Source organism: Merops nubicus, unplaced genomic scaffold, assembly GCF_000691845.1.
Source record: "Merops nubicus isolate BGI_N331 unplaced genomic scaffold, ASM69184v1 scaffold5434, whole genome shotgun sequence".
NCBI classification, from domain to species: Eukaryota; Metazoa; Chordata; class Aves; order Coraciiformes; family Meropidae; genus Merops; species Merops nubicus.
Window position 1 is genome coordinate 29,583 of NW_008604752.1, and position 17,640 is coordinate 47,222.

The window sequence follows — 17,640 nt, forward strand, 5'->3', positions numbered from 1 at the left end:
TTGCAGTCACTTTATAAAACACATGTTTTTTAAAATCCCCCAGATCAAGTCAGGAAATAATGATCTATCTAACTCAGGAAGATGTAATGGTTTTGAGAATAGTATTTGTAGGTTTCATATTCATTCTTAATCCCCAGATGGAGATGAAAAAAAAATATGTCTAAAGACCTGAAAAAGGCTAATAAATTTTTGTATGAATAACTCATTGTATCCTAGATAGTACTACATAGTAGTATCCATGATTAATTCTCCCCCTGCTCATATTTAGGGAATGGGATTGTCAAGGATATTTATGGGCTATGCAAGCACTGACTTGTCAGTGGTTTCTACCATACCTTCTGAACAACACAACCACAACAAATACATGAAAGCCAAAACATCACATTCAGTGGACTGTGTCCCTGTTGAATCTACTACACTGAATTCTGGAAAAACAAGAATCCCTACTCTTCCCTTCTGCTACTTCCATTATGATTTGGGTGATGGTCTATGATGCTACCCAATCTAATTAACAATGTGTGGAGACTGAGCTTGTAAAATAGGACAAACAATGGAATTTAGGGGTTTTGTGGTAGCGTAGATACTTGTAAGGACGGTGGCATGGTGAACTATTGGGATTTATTTGGTCTCAGGGGTTCTTTGTGGCCCAGGAACGTATTTCCTCAGCTCTGTCACTCTTCATGAAAAAGGAGGGTATGCAGCCTCCTTTGAGGAGCAAATCACACCTGATCAAGAAGTGGTGATCAGTAAGAAGTGGTGTCTCTCAGGAGTCCATACTGGGACCAGTGCTGCTCAGTATCTTTACTAATGACACAGAGTGGGACTGAGTTCACCCTCAGCAAGTTTGTGGGTTACAGCAATCTGAGTTGTACAGTTGGCACACCTAAGGGAAGGGATACAGTCAAGAGGGACCCTGAAAGGCTGGAGAAGTGGGCTGATGCAAACCTCATCAAGTTCAACAAGGCCAAGTGCAAGGTCCTGCATCTGGGTTGGGGCAACCACCAGTCTCAGTACAGGCTAGGTGACATGGATTCAGGTGACAACCCTGCAGAGAAGGACGTGGGGATACTGGCAGATGAAAAATTAGATATATGCCAGCTATGGCTGTTTGCAGTTCAGAAAGACAATTGTGTGGTGGGCCACATCAAAAGAATTGTTGGCAGCAGGTTGAGGGAGGTGATTCTCTACTCTGGTCTCACGAGACCCCACCAGGAGTACTATGTTCCACTCTGGAGCCTCCAGCATAAGACAGACATGTACCTGCTCCAGCAGGTGCAGAGGAGGGCTGGACACCTCTGCCATGAAGAAAAGCTGAGAAATTTGGGGTTGTTTAGTCTGAAGAAGAGAAGGCTCCAAGGGAGACCTTACTGAAACGTTCAATACTTAGAAGAGGCTTGTAAGAGAAAGCAAGAGACTTTTTACTAGGGCTTGTAGAGATAGGATGAGAGGTAATGGTTTTAAACTAAAGGAGGGTAGATATAAGTTAAATACAAGGAAGAAATTCTTTACTGTGGGACACTGGAACAGGTAGACCAGAGCAGCTGTGGATGCCCCCTCTCTGGAATTGTTCAAGGTCAAGTTGGATGGGGCTTCGATCAATCTCATCTAGTGAAAATGTCCCTGCTCACAGTGGTGGAGGTGAAACTATTTGATCCCTAAAGGTTCCTTCCAACCCAAACTATTCTATGATTCTGTAATTCTGCATTTTGATATGCATGTAAAGACCTCATGAAGGCAGCTGAGATCACAGAACTACCCAAGGAAATGACAAAACAGTAGTAGCACAATTCTGTAATTCTGCATTTTGATATACATATAAAGACCTCATGAAGGTAGCTGAGATCACAGAACTATACAAGGAAATGACAAAACAGTAGTAGCACATTTCACAACCACACCCAACTGTCTTTTATATCTACAGTGCAAGGTATTGACTTGTTTCAAAGCTCTAAAAGCTTAACTTTAAACATCTAATGTCATAAGATGAGTAAAACCAGATGTAGATGTTCCTTCAGAACTATGTGCATAAGAAACCTTCCAGTCTCTGCAAACCACAAGCTGGATTTACTTAAGTACTGAATGCCTGACATTCAGTCACAAAAAATGCAGAGCAACGTCCTTGTTTTCACTACACAGTCTGTACTGAGCTACTACTAATAGTATGTCAAGCTGGACTTAATCTTAAAGTACAATCTTCAGACTGAATTAACTTTAAAAAGATAAGACATCAGAATTCAGCTGTCAAGGTAGGCTCTTGTCTGTGCAGGTAAATTAGGTGCAAAGGAAATTCAGAAGGGATTAGGAGCAAGCAGCAGTTTATAAATTAGAGTTCTAGCTTTGCATTTGTGTTTTTAAAACTAATAAAATGTTTCCAAAGGAAAATTTAACCAAAAAGGGCAGTTGCAGCTGAAGAGTAAATCCAAGGGTTAAAAAAAAGAGATTTTATTTTCAGTTCTATTGCCAGCTACAACAAGGTCTATTCCTGGTTATGCTTATGAAACAAAGAAATTCTCTACGTGCAAGTGTGTGTACATGTTTATATGTATATTTGCATGCATACATGGCATATATAAACACAACTATTTCATACTGCAATGTTTCAGTTGAAACAGAAAATTTCTAAGCAGGTGACTAGAAAAAAAGAAATAAAAAAGCCTATTTTTGAAAGCCTATTTGGGGAAGCCGTTTTTCAGTAATAATATCTTTATTGTTTTGAAAACATGATTTCATGACTTGCAAAAAAAGTCAAATTGATAAGTCTGTTATAGCATACATAAAAACACTTTAAATCTCATTTACTTCACATTGTTATTTTACTTTAAGCCTAACATTCTAATTTTCCCAACAATGCTATTATTCAACAAAATTTTCTTATAAATGGGAAGACAATTTGGATATGCATTGACCTTATTTTCCATTGCCATGTACAAATTTTTACTATGAAAAAAATCAGTGCTTGAAGTGTTGATCAAAAGGATGCAGCACTGGTGGGGGTAATTTTAACAAATGGCATATGTCAGTGATTAAGTAGTTATCATGAAATAGTCTTATTTTTATATCTTTTAGTAGCATTTTGAAGCCAAGAGGAGGGGTATTGATGAGGACAACTAAGAATTATTTTCTTTTCTTAGTGGAAGTGCTTTTTGAGTAGGAAAGGTGGTGGTTTTATTTTTCCCTAACTGTTAAAATTTGCTCTATTGTCTTCTTTTATTAACCTTACCATGAATAGGCTTTTCCCAGGTGTCACTATATTGCCAAGGTTTTTTCACATCCATGCCAGTTTGTCTGGTGATATCCTCAGGTGCATATACATCATCTGTGAAACAAAGGGATAAGTATCTATGGTTCAGTACCAACTCATGGAATACTTAGAATTTGAATTTATTCAATGTGCATCTAACATTAAGTGCAAATCTGGCACATGTGGCCCACCTATGTTTTTACTGATAACTTGGTGATATCTGTCACCTTCTTATTCAAGTAAATAAAAAGTCATCTGGATCTAGAGAGCCTGCAATTTAATTTTAAATGTTTCTTGAAAAAATTATAATTGGAAAGAGAGAATGAATAAGATTAAGAGATAACTTAAAACAAGATTGTATGTGGAAAGATTACTATAGAGAACATTTAAAGAATAAAATGTCCATTGGTTCTTGCAAAGGGCAAAGTTCTCTCCAAAGTAAGGTCTTCAGTTATCCTCCATATTGAATGGTTGAAGCAATTCTGAACCAAATCTGTACCATATTTGGAGTACTGGAGGCAAAACATACCTAAAATCCAGTTTGTAGATAAAAGAAAGTCCTATTTAAAAGTTATGTAAACACATTTTAAAAAACTGAAAGAAATGGCATTAAAAAGATCAACACATCTACTCCTGGTACAGAACAAGTGTTTCACATGCTCATATTTATAGGACTGCTTGATTGTTAAATTGATGTGCTTTCCCTATAAAAAATAATTGAATTAATAAAACCTCTATATATGTTCGAGAAGATACATTGACGTTTCATTAAGTCTGTGGAAGAAAAAAAGCACAGTCTTTCTTAGGACATAAGAAAAACCTCTGAAAGTTAATGTATTTAAAAAAAAAACTTTTAAAATCAAATGATCAAATTCCAACCCTATTTCAACACGATCACCAAACACTTCAAATAAAGGTTTCATAGATTTCTAATCCAATGCTCAGTTTGTTTTGAGGTTAAACTAGTATTTTAACAGCACAAAGCAGATAATTTTTCAATTTAGTATTTGACCATTCTTGCTGGGCATACTTTAGGAATCCACAAATCCATGGTATGGATGCATTAAATGATTGACTTAAGATTGAGCTAAGGAGACTAGAAGTAAGCTGGGAACAGGACACAGGTCACCTGCTCTCTGTGACTAAAATTTCAAAACCACATGATGTGTTTAATATAACTGCAACTCATCTTCAGGTAACTAAAGAGGTTAATTAGATCTTCAGATATACAAAGTATGAGACTGCATATCAATGTTTCTCATGAATGGTGTTCAAGGGAAAAGAGGCATGAGAAAGCCAGCAACAGCTTTAAAATGAAATAATCTTGTATACCGTGGGTCATTGTCAGAGTATATTTAGTTTCTCAGCTTCATCTTACAATAAATACAACAAAATGTACTAGAACATTGATTAAATCACATTAAACCACCTAAATAGCCATTAAAAATCTAATTTAGTTTTTACATCCTACAGTGTCTATAGAAAACCTGACCTCTGTCCTGTTCCTTACAATCTAATTTAGAATCAAAATATTGTCTAAGTTTTATTAGCTAGGAATGAAAATAATATTGTATACATTTTAGAAGGAAGAAGTGATTATTTTTTCCAGAAACTTCCACTGCATTTTGACTTACTGCACTCATCCAAGCTTTTAACAGGATTCAGAATATACATATTGCTTGCATGTCTGTTTGTCTTTTATCTTTTTCCTGGAAATATTAATGGGATCTGGAACACCTTAAAACTAGCCACTGCATCTTTAATAGCAGGAGTATCATTGAAGTGTGGATCATTTTAAGGGAAGAACTGATAAAAGTGCCTTTGATAAAACAGACTGAAATACCTTAATACTTGAGTTCCTCTAGAACTCGGCTATATACCCACAGTTCCAATAATAAAGTAGAACACAAAGGTAATGATCATTAGCATGAAAACAAACTCTCTTTCACAAGGGAAATTGGAAAAAATCTGTTAATGTTCCTTACGGTCCAATTAGTGATTCTGATCAGCTTAGATCAGAAGTTAAGCATTCTGATAAGCTAACCATAGAAAAAAAAAATATCATTTTCATAATGGAAGAAATTAACTTCCCCACCCCTCAAAATAATCTGGATATCTTAAAATGTTATTTCTCTACCATATAACCTACTGAAAGAGAAACTTTTTTTGGTCTTGGCTCAGCTGCTCAGATTTAGGATTTCAGGTTAATAGAGTTCTCTTTTATAAGTCTCTTCTGCAGACTTAGAAATTCAGTTTGCAATATGTAATTGCACTTTACGTGGGAGAGACAGATGATTTCTTTAACTGATTACTTCAGCTCTCTTGTGTGAAACTATTTTTGTGAGCATAGACAGATTTATGGGCTCAGACACTGCATTTGCCACAACACTGTGGTGTACCTGTTTTACAGAAGATGTGGAATTCCTCTTATTGGTCATCAAGGAAAATACAGAATGAAAAGCTGCAAAAAGCTGCAGCCCTCCCTCAACATATCATGAACATAAAAAAGTCTTTGGTGAATTGTCTACACTTCTCAGAAGAAAGGTGTGGACTCACAGAAAGATAGCAAAGAGTTTCTATGACAGCAGAGTTGGATGCACAAAGAAATGGACAGTAAATAATAAATACCAGATGTTCCTTAATATTTTGGACATGTGGTTTAATTTGAAGGACGAACTTGGTGGGGCACAAAATCTAGGTAACAGACATCTTCAGGACTTTTCTTTAACTTAATGAAAGAAGATATACATAACTAAGCAATGTAAAATATTAGCAGAAGTATCATTTTCCAGAAGAATTCTAGAAGAAGGAACTTATTTGCCTGTGAACACACAGAATGCACAGTAATCTTGTGACAATTTTTGACACCATCTACCACAACACAGCTCTAGTTCTTCCTGGCAACTGGCACTAATATAAAGACATGGAAATACTGATGACTACTGGGCATTCCAACAGGAGCATTTAAAATAAGATTGCTTGAAACAATACTTTAGCAGTAACCTAAAACAACATTAAGCACAATAAAGTACGCTTAAGTATTTACATGTCTACTGTTATGTTTATACTGCTGATTTACTTATCATGTTGTTTTCTTCTTTTTAATCTACAAATACCTCTGCCAAGGTTACTACTATATGAAGACCTGTGTGCATTTTGCCTGTTTTGGTAATTAAATACAGAAAGCTCACTTATAAGCAGACTGCCAACACAAGCAAAGAACAAAACTTTCTGACCCATAACTACTGCCATGGGTCAGTTAATACTGTAAGTGCCTCTGATGCCCTGGAATTTGAGAATTCATTTATGAGAAGGACTATGAAATGTCAAAGGGCACACACCTCTAATTAAGTCATCAGCTCTGTATGTAATACAGAAGATTGTGTCAAGTTCTAAACAGGATATTTTTAATTCAATTTCAATATACAATCATCCATAGATGGGATATTATTTGGGTTATCCTAACCTAGCCAGCACAGAGCAATATTATGGGACAGTAGCACTGTTAGTAGTGGGTGAACAACAGGTTTGCTTTGAATATTTGTATTATTTATTTATTTAAAATATATTATTTATTACTTTAAACTTGCATTATTGGTGAAGAATCTCAAATTTCCGTATTTAATTAAACAATGGCCATATTAAAAAAACTGACAGTATTTGTACTGAAATAATAAATGAATGCTTATCAAATATAAAAATATGGATTTACTATGAGTTAGCACTGACAACATTATTTTGATTGGCTGGAAAAAGGATAGCTGTGAGTTTACACTCGGTGTCAGGGGCATTTCATAATGACACTCAGGAATTACATGACACGACCAGTAGCAGCAATTACAGACAGCACTCTGAGGAATTAAATTACATAATCAAACACAGTGAAATATTTTGCAGGGCTCAAGATTATTTGAGGAAGTTACTTTTCTGTCTTTTACTGATAAATTAAGAAAAAAACAAAACAAAACTGCAGCTTTACCTGTCGTTGGCACAATCCACTTTGGCAGTCCAGGTGTTTTTGCTTTAGCTGGTGCAAGGGTGGTTTCACCAAGAGCTATGAGAGAGTTTAAAAAAAAAGAAAAAGAAAAAGAAGAATAAAGAAAAATGTTCCATGAGAAGAAAACCCAGCAGACTTTTATGTGATGCCAACAATTCCACATTAGAGAAGAAAAAGTAACACTTGCTGTGATGATACATAGAGTTTTGCTTTCTTTTTTTTCTGATTTGAAAAAGCTTTATCTCTAGACAAATTAGTTGAAAGAAAAACATCCTTTTTTTCTCAGCAGCACTTGAAATTCCAATAAGTTAAATTAATCAATAAATTAATCTCCTCCCCATCCCAAATTGAATAAACAATTATTACCAGGCCTGGTCTGTGATCTATCAGATGGTTTTGGTCTTGCAGAAGTGAGACGTGTTTTATGAGGTGCTAAAAGAAATAAGGGTCAGTTTAAATGCCACGTGTAAAAGGAACACTGATAGTGCAGTGTAATTTGCCAGAAAAAAAAAGGTCCATGCACCAATGTGATACAGCCAAATGGATATATGAGAATTCTATGAGTTCCAATCCAAAATGCACGCTGAAAATGCTAGTTTCTTTAGAGGTCAGATGACTCCATCATGCAGTCTGACCAGTTACATTCATGTTTAGGTTTAGGAAAAGATATAAAATATTTACAGCCAGTTACCCAACTGTATATGGATACAGAGTTAGCTCTGCAAGGTATCCATGGCCTTAAGACATTTAATTAGGTTCTGTAAAAAACAAACAAACAAAAAACCTCAAAATAAAACACCAAACTGAGCCCCCCCCAGTCAGATATTCAGATAAAATCACGAAACATTAAAATATTGCCAAGAAACAACTGGAAGCATACAATGCAGACACTGTGTAGGGCTGCTGAAGTCTCATCATCAAAGTTAAAATCAAAAGTCTGAAATCTTTTCTTGTCATCACTTTCCACTTAATAATATTGATATTGTAGTTGTTATGGAGTCTGTGTGAACCACGTTAAAAGCTGAAGACATTAACCAGTAGTCACCATCATCTCCTGCCAAATTATCAACTTTTCTAACTCCAATTTTAAAATAAATAGAGCTAGCTATTTAATATTTGAATCTAAATAGTTATTCTATCCACAAGACTTAATCCAACCTTTCTGAAGTGTCAGATAAAACACAGGAAAGAACATATTACTCATCTTTGACACTTGTATTTGGGAATAAGTTTTACAGCTAAGATTTAGTATTTTGTAAGGAAAAAAGTGGAAGTCAGTTACATTTATCTTTGCAACACCACAGGTCTAAGAGTAGTATTAGGTCTAATACTAATAATAGCTAGCACTAGCACTGATAAACAGATTAAAAGCTTTGTATAATCTTTGAGGCAACACTGGTTAAACCTTGTTTTTCAGAGCAATGAACAAAAAACGCCTGATAAGGGGAAAAATAAATGTTACATACTTAATATAGTGTTAAAGGTAGTAATGAACCATTAAACCTTAAACTGTACTGATTTTACTTCAGCTCTACAGACTCTCAATACAACAACAGAAGAAAATCCTAAAAATTACCTGAACTGAGCCGTGGAATTTCAGTTGCTGAGGCAGTTTTGGGTTTGGGTGAAATCTGGTACGTTTCATTGGGAACTGAAAGTGGAGATATTATAGCTTGTCAAATGCTGAATGATTTCCTTTTCAAACATAAGACACCACAGGTGGAAAGGAAATTCAGACTTTGTGCAGACTATAAACAAAAAGAATCAGTGCTAGAAACCTGGCTGAAAATCATGCTTGTGTACAGATAAAAGACTTTTCAAGGCTGGGAAGATCTATATATCATTAGTAAATCAGACAAAAGAAGAAAACATGATCAGGTAATGCCTTTTTATATGACTTCTCAGCCTTGTACATGAAGTATTTATTTCTAGAATGAATTGTATGGAAGAAGAAAGCAGCTGGAAAATGAAAACCAGCAATATTTTGTACATGCCCTGGAATATGGCTAGCGTATGAGTATGACAAAGATGCATGAAGGTATTTTGGTTGATTAAAGTGTAAGCTTAGCCATGTAGCAAAGGCAGAGAAAGTAAAGTTTTGTGAAAAATAAACTGACATATTCTAATTACCCAAAGTCATTTTGGATCCATCCACAACATGAACGGTTATGAGGTTGATTGATCCCAGGTGAGTTCCCCTTGGAGCTACAAGAAATAAAACATTGTTCTGTGAAAAGTGAAATTAAAGAAGTTGGATTTCCTTAAAGATCTCTGTCCTTTGTTTCTTAAAAAACCTATCTGCACATCTGCTAAGACAATTTTAACAGACATGAGACAGACACGTGTTCTGATTAGTCTGGATGTATTTCCATGCTGACAGCCAGACAATGCAACTATTTTGCTGGGCTCCCACCAACCTCAGAACAAATAAATGCCTTGAAAGTGGAATTCTGACAGTCTTTGGTCTTTCTCACACTAGTTATATTAATTTGCAGTTCCCTAAAAATTTCTAAAAGCTTGTAGTAATGTATTTATCTCTCAGACATTCATCTTACTCTCAAATTTGATTGAATTTAGTGAAAGATGTCTAAGTTAATGGATGAAAAGAAGAGCTGGCAGCCAGAGGCACAAACCATATGTCTCTGTGTCTTTCAGAAATAAAGTTAAAATATGGAAGCTGGAAAGTAACCTGCTTACTAACATAAGGGGCAGTGGCTAAATAATGCCATTTGTTTTTAACAGCTTTCCTACCTAGTTCATTTTGCATATCCATCATTATAATGATTTAAAATTTGAAAGGGAAACAATAAACCTGTAAGTTCTGTTCTCTACAATTCCTCACCTAAAAGTAAATTTGTAGTGGAACCAAAACATGGCATTCATTAACAACAAATAGCTATTATTCAATTGAAGCTTGGAATCTAACTTGGTTATTTGATAGAAAACCTTTCAAAATAAAGCCTTCAGAAAATAAATATTATTCCTGGACTGTTCAGCTTGATTTTTATAGTAATATTTATGTACAATTCTTGAAAGAATAGGGCCTCTGCTGAAGTTCTTTTTGGCTGTATAAAAAGGGCTAGAAGTCTAAGGTTAAAAATTGGGGGAAATGATAGAACTATTCATTAATCTATTTGCCTAAAAGGAAAATATGATCTGTTTGGAAGTTAAATCACAGTAAAAATGATTAGGAGCTGCTCTTCCTTATATCCATGTTGTCACTCTTCCCCTAAAAATTTTTTTTCCCCCTCCTGTAACCCTCCTACATAGTAATTTTTATGGAAATATACCCAGGGTAAAGTTGAGGTATCATCATCCTTTATTATAACTATACATCCCTAAAACTGCTGTACTTACTGCAAAAGTCACTGAGAGGAAGAAGGTACCTACAGTCTTGGCATCTAACTCTCTTGGATTCTGTAACCTGAATTTCATAAATACTTGAGAAATTGAAGCAAATGTATTTAGGGTAATAAAATCTCCTGAAAGAAAATAACTTTGTGAAGCTGGAAGGTAGTAAAATCTCCTGAAAGAAAATAACTTTGTGAAGCTGGCTACCATAGTATGTTTTTATTAAATGAATATTCCTCACATTTTTAGTGGCTACTAGCCACCAATTCAACAAACATTAAAAAACCCCAACCATTCTGACTTCTGCTCTCCATGGAAATTGATGCAATTTTGGGGTATTCTCTTTGACACAGTTTATTAATAGACTTGAACAACGATACTAATTTCTGCCTCCAGATCCTGCGTGTCACATGGCTGCAGTACTGCTTGACAGCAGAAAGTGTAACCAAGGCAGTGTCACAATAATACTTTTAGAGTCATAAACTTCAAATTACCAGGTTTAGTCTGTGAGACTTCTGGCTTGACAGATGGTTTGGGTTTGGAAGGAATGAGCGGTGTTTCTTTTGGAGCTGAAAGAAAAAGAAAAAGATTATTATTGTATTCTTCAGGAGTCGTGTTCCAATGCCATATTTAGCCCACAGAAAATTCATGCCTCAAATGCCTGAAAAAAAAAAAAAGACAATAACAATTCCATGTCTTTCTGGAACCTGAAACAAAACAACTATCCAAAATACAGAAAAGTCCTAGCAACGTGCTGGAGGGTAATTTGAGTTGGTGGCTAAAATTCTTGCTCTGGAAGAAAAAAAATGAAACCACTGAGTTTGGTTGGAGATCTGACAAATACAGGCTTCTGATGAGAATTGGGCTGTAGGCTATTTCTGCTTTACTTCTAGGATAGAACTGAGACTCATCTGTATTAAGAAACACGTGTGTGAGCAAAATGAAAGACAGTGGGAAGATGTTACACAAAATACCACACCCAGACCATCTTCTCTAGGAATTTCTCCATTGAAAAATTAAAAAAAAAAAATCTGCATCTTAATTTTAAGGAAACTTATTTACCCATCGTTGCCCTTGAATGCTCAGTGGTAGTAGATTTTGTAAGAATTGGTTGGGGAGTTGTCTGACGTATTGCTGTTGAGGAGAAAATGTGAAGAATCTTAGAATATTACACTGTAATAGAAACAAAGTAGCATATCCACTATTCCCAAAACTTTCAAAATGCCCCAAACTATAGAGTAGCAGAGTATCTTAAAAATCAGCTGCTGACAGAGATTATCTTTCTATTGAAAGTTTTACAGAAAGTTTATCTAGCCACTGAAATTTGTGAACAGTCACATTACTACCTTTTAGTCATAATTTGCTGTATCTAATAGAAGGGAGGAAAAACATTTTTTATGATGTACTACAAATCCTGCTATTTTCAGTGTAGTTTAGGAATATTTTGGATTGACTGACTTGATTGCTTCAGCACAAACCCAGCTATGAATAATTCTGTCAAAAAGCACAAAACCCGAGGATAAGGGAAAGAATGATTAAAAACAAACACACAAAATTAAGCTAATTACTCCATTACCAGGTTTGGTGTGTGGCACTCTTGGTATTCCAGATGTTTTTGGTTTGGTATGAATAAACTGTTTTTCAGTTGGAGCTGAAATAAAAACAAACAGTACCCAGAATGATAATTGAAAAAACACACTGCAAGGAACATGAGTGTGATCTGATCTGTAATAAGGCAAATTATGTAATGGTAAAACTGAAAAATCAATCAGTTGGAATTCCTGCAAAGAAAGCTAAATAAATTAAATGTCCACTGACACAAACAGACTTCCATAGAATTGTATACAGAGCTTTGGATGAAGTGGTGGAGAATATAATCACAAACAGCATAGAGTAATAGGGCAAAAATAGATAGTAGTAACCTGTATCTTCTGCATCTACCATGCATGTGTACCTGAGGACAGGATCTATTTGTCAGTGGATCCTTCATATCAAACTGGGCTTATAAATTAACATATTTCTTCTTATGTGGGAACTGTTCAATCATGCTATCTTCATACAGTTCAGTTAGAAATTATTGCCATGTAGGAATCACTTGCTGCAAAAGGTTATTTTAGCACTTGCTAGTCTGTGACCTACACCAAAGTGAGAGGTCTGCAAAGTATCCTCCTTAGCCCATGCATTTCTCATCCCACTTGCTCTGAAGAACCATCTTCTGCATATGAATATTGCATCAGGTAGCCCCAGATGTGTACAACAGGGCACATAAACTTCATAAAGCTGCATTAAAAAATATCAGATGAATACCTAGAGTATCAACCAGGGAATATATTTTAAAATAGGAACATGATGGAAAGCATTTTTCATTTCCTATTCCTCAAAAAGAAATAACATACCTCAAAGATCATTAAATAGCTATTAATACTTCATTAATGATACCATTTAATTATCAGAAAAATCATGGTCAATGCCTATCTCCAAAACTGGGGACAGAGAACTGATTATTAACAAAGATTGCTCAAGCAACACTCCTCCTGCCCAATATTGCCTGGATTCATTGACCCTAATTTGGTCAACATCTGACATGGAAGTTAAGAAGAAAGAATTCTCAGCTAACACTTCATATCTTTAAGCAAGTTTTCCCAACATGGATGACTAGAAGTTAGCAGAGAAGAGGTCTTAAGCACCAGTATTTGATTTGGAGTGTCACATAGCTGATCTGTTTTGGTATATGTTATGCTACAGCTGACACCTTATAACTTTCTTGCAATTTTCTTCTGTAAAATTAAACCATGAGGAGTGAAGCAGAAGAGTATTTTAGGATGACAATATCCATACCTGAGATACAGAAATTACAGAAATCACTGCCTGCTCTTTGAAGTCCATTTTTACTATATAGCAGCTAAAGGAATTACATCATCCTGACTGGAAAGGCTAGAAAATGAGGAAAAGAACCTTCAAAAGCAAATGAGCTCCTGCATTATCACGTTTAACAAGACCAAAAATCAAGCAAATATCTAGAAGCAGAGCAAAACTTCGTTGTTAGTTTTTAATACGGTGTAATGAGCTTTCTTTAAGAATATCTTCTCTAACTAGAATGGAAAATAGATTAATTGTTTATTAAATACACAATTACCCAAAGTTGCTTTTGTTCTTTCGGGAATATGAGGGATCATAGTGGTATCTGGTTCATGGAAGGATGGAAAGATTTCTGCTGGAAAAAATACCAATAAATGCTCAGAATAATGAAGAGACTTTCCCTTTGCCTCCCACCCCCTTAAAAAAAAAACCTTCAGCACTCGACTGTATACATGAAGAAAGAAATGTTTTAAAAAAGCCACAGCTATTTATCCTCAGAGATTTATAGTTACAAAGTTCATTTTTTTGTTTGTTTTTAACATATAGATACCTAAAAATCAATAACAAAAGACCAGATAATTTACCCGTCTTTCTGTGTGGAGCATCTGGGATGGGAGTTGCTTTAGGTTTAAAGGGAGTGTGTTGTGGTTCTTTATGAGCTGAAAGAAAAGACTTTGTTGAAAACTTGAGTGTCAGATGCTTATAGGAGTTTAAAAGGAAAAGGTAATCATGGGTGAAAACATGGGTGAAAAATTGATCAGGGAAGCAAAGTCTGGAGTCAAGCAACAAAAACTGAAAGAACACAAACAACCATAGTGGAGATGTTTCCATCAGCATTTCAGAGCTTGTAATGCAATACCCATGGCATGCGTGTCTCCTAGAAGCTTCAAAAGAATTACAATGTGTATGAGAGTAAAGAAAATTTTTGTGAAGACAGCAAAATAGCTAGGAATATTTCAATACCTGGAACTGAGTAGAATTAAGTTCACTAAGGAGAAAACAAATACAAATAATAAACAGATGATGTGAAAAACAGGTTAATGTTCTATAATCTTTGGTCCAAGAAGCAGCAGGATGAAAATAACAATGACCAGTAACATCTTTACCTGTTTCTGTCTTTGGTTGTTCAACTGTAAAGGGAGTAGGTGTCAAAACTTCATAAAAAACAAGAATATACACAGAATTAGCAATAAAGAAAAGCAAAAGGGTAACAGTGCAACCTTTTATATGACTGATTTATTTTCAGATTGGAAGACGATTAAATCTGTTAATTTCAAAAAGAAAAAATTCTTTACTGGTGGAATTAGTGAATATACACTCACTTAAAAGGAAGTTTTGACTGATGCTTTCAGAACCATCAGGAGTTAAGAGGTTTGGCAGCTCACAAGTATGCAAATCCCTATGAAGTATATCTTTAAGGGTCAAATGCCATTTCCAGAGCACACAAACGTATGACAGGTTTGACTTTCAGATATTTAGAGGCCCTCAAGTATGTTATTTTCTAATCATCTTTTGATGTAGTTTCTTTCAAGAACATTCTTATAAAGTTTGTATGTTGTCTACCTAATAATCTGCTGCAGATTATTCATCAGTGACAGCTGTCATGTGGCTGAAAAACATACACAACTCATCAAAACTCAGCCATTAAAAACACAAATCAGCTCTATCTTCCTTTAAACACGTTTAATGATCATTAGGAAATCTATTTCTTTGTCATATGAAGAGATGTTAATCAACACTTGATTCATTGATGACAGACCACCCAAAAGAAAGTTTGAATATCCAAACACAAGGCAACAACAATGTATTTACCAGGTTTTTGGTGTAGCACATCTGGACTTGGTGATGCTCTGGGCTTGGAAGAGACTCGTCGGCTTTCTTTTGGACCTGTGAAGATGAGCAATGTTTTGAACATGTTATTGTGAAGCATGATTCAGTGTAAGGCTTTTGATTTTCCTGACAGGAGATTATTTCTCTGAAAATAAATTTTTTTAGGAAGTAAAAAAAAATTTCTATTTGAAAGCAATCACAAAGGTCTCCCAACAATGTAATCAGTGTTAGGTTAGTGCAGAGGCTAAAGACAAAATGACTTTTACAGTGGAGTGTTGGATTAACTCTCCTCTGCTTTCAGCTCTGTCAGTCAGAGCTTTCGACAGAGTAAACTGATGCAGTTCTAATAGTTCCCCTTGTTGCACTTCTCAAATGTTTCATATTCCAAAAATCTGCTGCTCATTTTAGTCAACTTTGCATCAAAAAAAAACCCTTCAGCAGAGCAGTCAAAGCAGAAGAAACATGGAAATTTGCCACTAATTTACAAATGGACAGAACTCTTTCCAAAGGTTTGGGAATAAGAAATTGCTGCAATTTTACACTTGTAAATGAGTAGCTAGAAAATACAAATATCTCTGTCACATTTTATGGAAATGAAGACACATATTTTTTATGTGTAAAGGTTCAAGATGAGAGTTAACCTCCACATCCCTATCATTATACAAGTTATTGATATGTGTAAATATCTAGCTGATTATCTTGTTCCATGACAGCTATATAGCAAAATTTGTTTATTCAGTAAAACAGCCTGTTCAATAAGTCTCTGTGTACCTTCAGAGAACTTATCCATTCTGACAATTTTCAAACTGAAAAACTTTCATGCACTAAAGGGGAAAAATACTGATAAGCTTATTCGCTCTAGTTGGGCTTACTTGCTCTAGTTGGAGGAACACGTGGACTGGGTGAGGTTTTAGGTTTGGAAGGCCCATGACGTGTATCTTTAGGAGCTGAAAGAAAGAAAATGGGTTACACTGTGCTAAAATCTTCTGAGGAATCTGTCCACTGCCACCCATAACAGTCAACAGAAACAGAGCAAGGATTTGAAACAGAGATATTCTATAGAAGTGATGCAAAAGACAAGGGGGTTTTGGAATAAAATCAGGCTATAGGGTAATGAAATAAGATTCTGTGATGTGTCAACAACTAAGCATGTGACAGAACTACTGGTTCTATTGAAGAAGAGGACTTAAAAAAATAAAAGAAAACAAAATGAGTAGCTTCAAATACAAAGACACCAATGTGTTGTAATGGAGATTGTACTGGAATGATTTGCAAAATCCAAGTTATTAAAAGGCATTAGTCAAATGGATCTGCCACAAGGAATCACATGACCCCAAGATCACTGAAGTGATTCTGTTCTGACAGTGGAATTGAGACTTGACTGAAATGAAATTATTTTTCAGACTTCTATGAAAGTGTGAATTTCGTTTAGTAAAACTAGAAGGGAAGGGAAGCAGAGAAAGAGAAATTGCAGCATGCATCTCTACTTACCCAAACCATATGACTAACTAGAACTGTGCCACCTCTACAGGAGGACTGAGAAGATATAAATTAGGATCCTGTTTTGATATCCCTTCTGCCTCTGACCATTAAATATTGAAGGAAACAGTCCTATATTATGTGCATAACAGCTTGCAAGGCACAAGGATCCTTCTCAATTGTTTTGTAGAAAATAAGAAAAGAGACAGAGAACCTTGACTGTTAAATTATTAAGGCACATACAAAGAAAGGTGACAGGTTTTTGCAAGTCTGCTCTTAATGATTTGTGTTGAAGAGGAAAGACATGAGTAAGCAAGTATCATTACCTACTGTTGACTTTGGTTTCTCAGTTCTGAATGTAAATGGTTCCAGAACTGCATTATGTGATTAAAAAACAAACAAACAAACAAAGTATTACCAAGAACAATAAAAACATCACAATCATTAGCCCCACAATGATCATACCATCCCTGCTAGAGCCAGTGACAGATGGTCACTCCTCCTTCAAACCTGACACATGTCAGAGCATTACACTGCTCAGAATTACCTCCAGGTCACAGCAAGAGCTCTAATACAGAACAGAGCCCAGATACAAATCTGAAGCTTTGGTAATAAGGCACAAAGAAATTGTGGATGGTTTTTTTATCTTCAGCTTTGTACACTTTCCTGACTTATGATCTCTTTGCAATGGCACTCCTCCTTTTCAGCTTTACTTTACCCAAACCCAAGAAAATTCACACAGAATAGAATGCCTGTTTTCACTGACAGCTGCACACACAGATAGAACACCCACTGTTGCAGTGAGTTTAAATGCAAAAAAGAACTGAAGGCAGAGAATTTAAATTTATCAGGTTTCTTATAAATATATAAGAATATTAAAAAA

General features: G+C 35.4%; 1 protein-coding gene across 1 annotated transcript in view; it reads right to left on the reverse strand.

Annotated features, from left to right (window-relative positions):
- The window catches only part of LOC103771790 (target of Nesh-SH3-like), a gene marked incomplete at its 5' end in the record, with an annotated part of 43,510 nt that extends 27,285 nt beyond the window's left edge, over nucleotides 1–16,225 (reverse strand). The window contains 9 exons of the mRNA XM_008939101.1: nucleotides 3,221–3,316; nucleotides 7,221–7,295; nucleotides 8,815–8,889; nucleotides 9,369–9,443; nucleotides 11,084–11,158; nucleotides 12,166–12,240; nucleotides 14,555–14,602; nucleotides 15,261–15,335; nucleotides 16,151–16,225. Of these exons, the coding sequence (XP_008937349.1) occupies nucleotides 3,221–3,316; nucleotides 7,221–7,295; nucleotides 8,815–8,889; nucleotides 9,369–9,443; nucleotides 11,084–11,158; nucleotides 12,166–12,240; nucleotides 14,555–14,602; nucleotides 15,261–15,335; nucleotides 16,151–16,225 (669 nt within the window). The remainder of the gene's footprint in view (nucleotides 1–3,220; nucleotides 3,317–7,220; nucleotides 7,296–8,814; nucleotides 8,890–9,368; nucleotides 9,444–11,083; nucleotides 11,159–12,165; nucleotides 12,241–14,554; nucleotides 14,603–15,260; nucleotides 15,336–16,150) is intronic.
- Nucleotides 16,226–17,640: the final 1,415 nt, after the last annotated feature.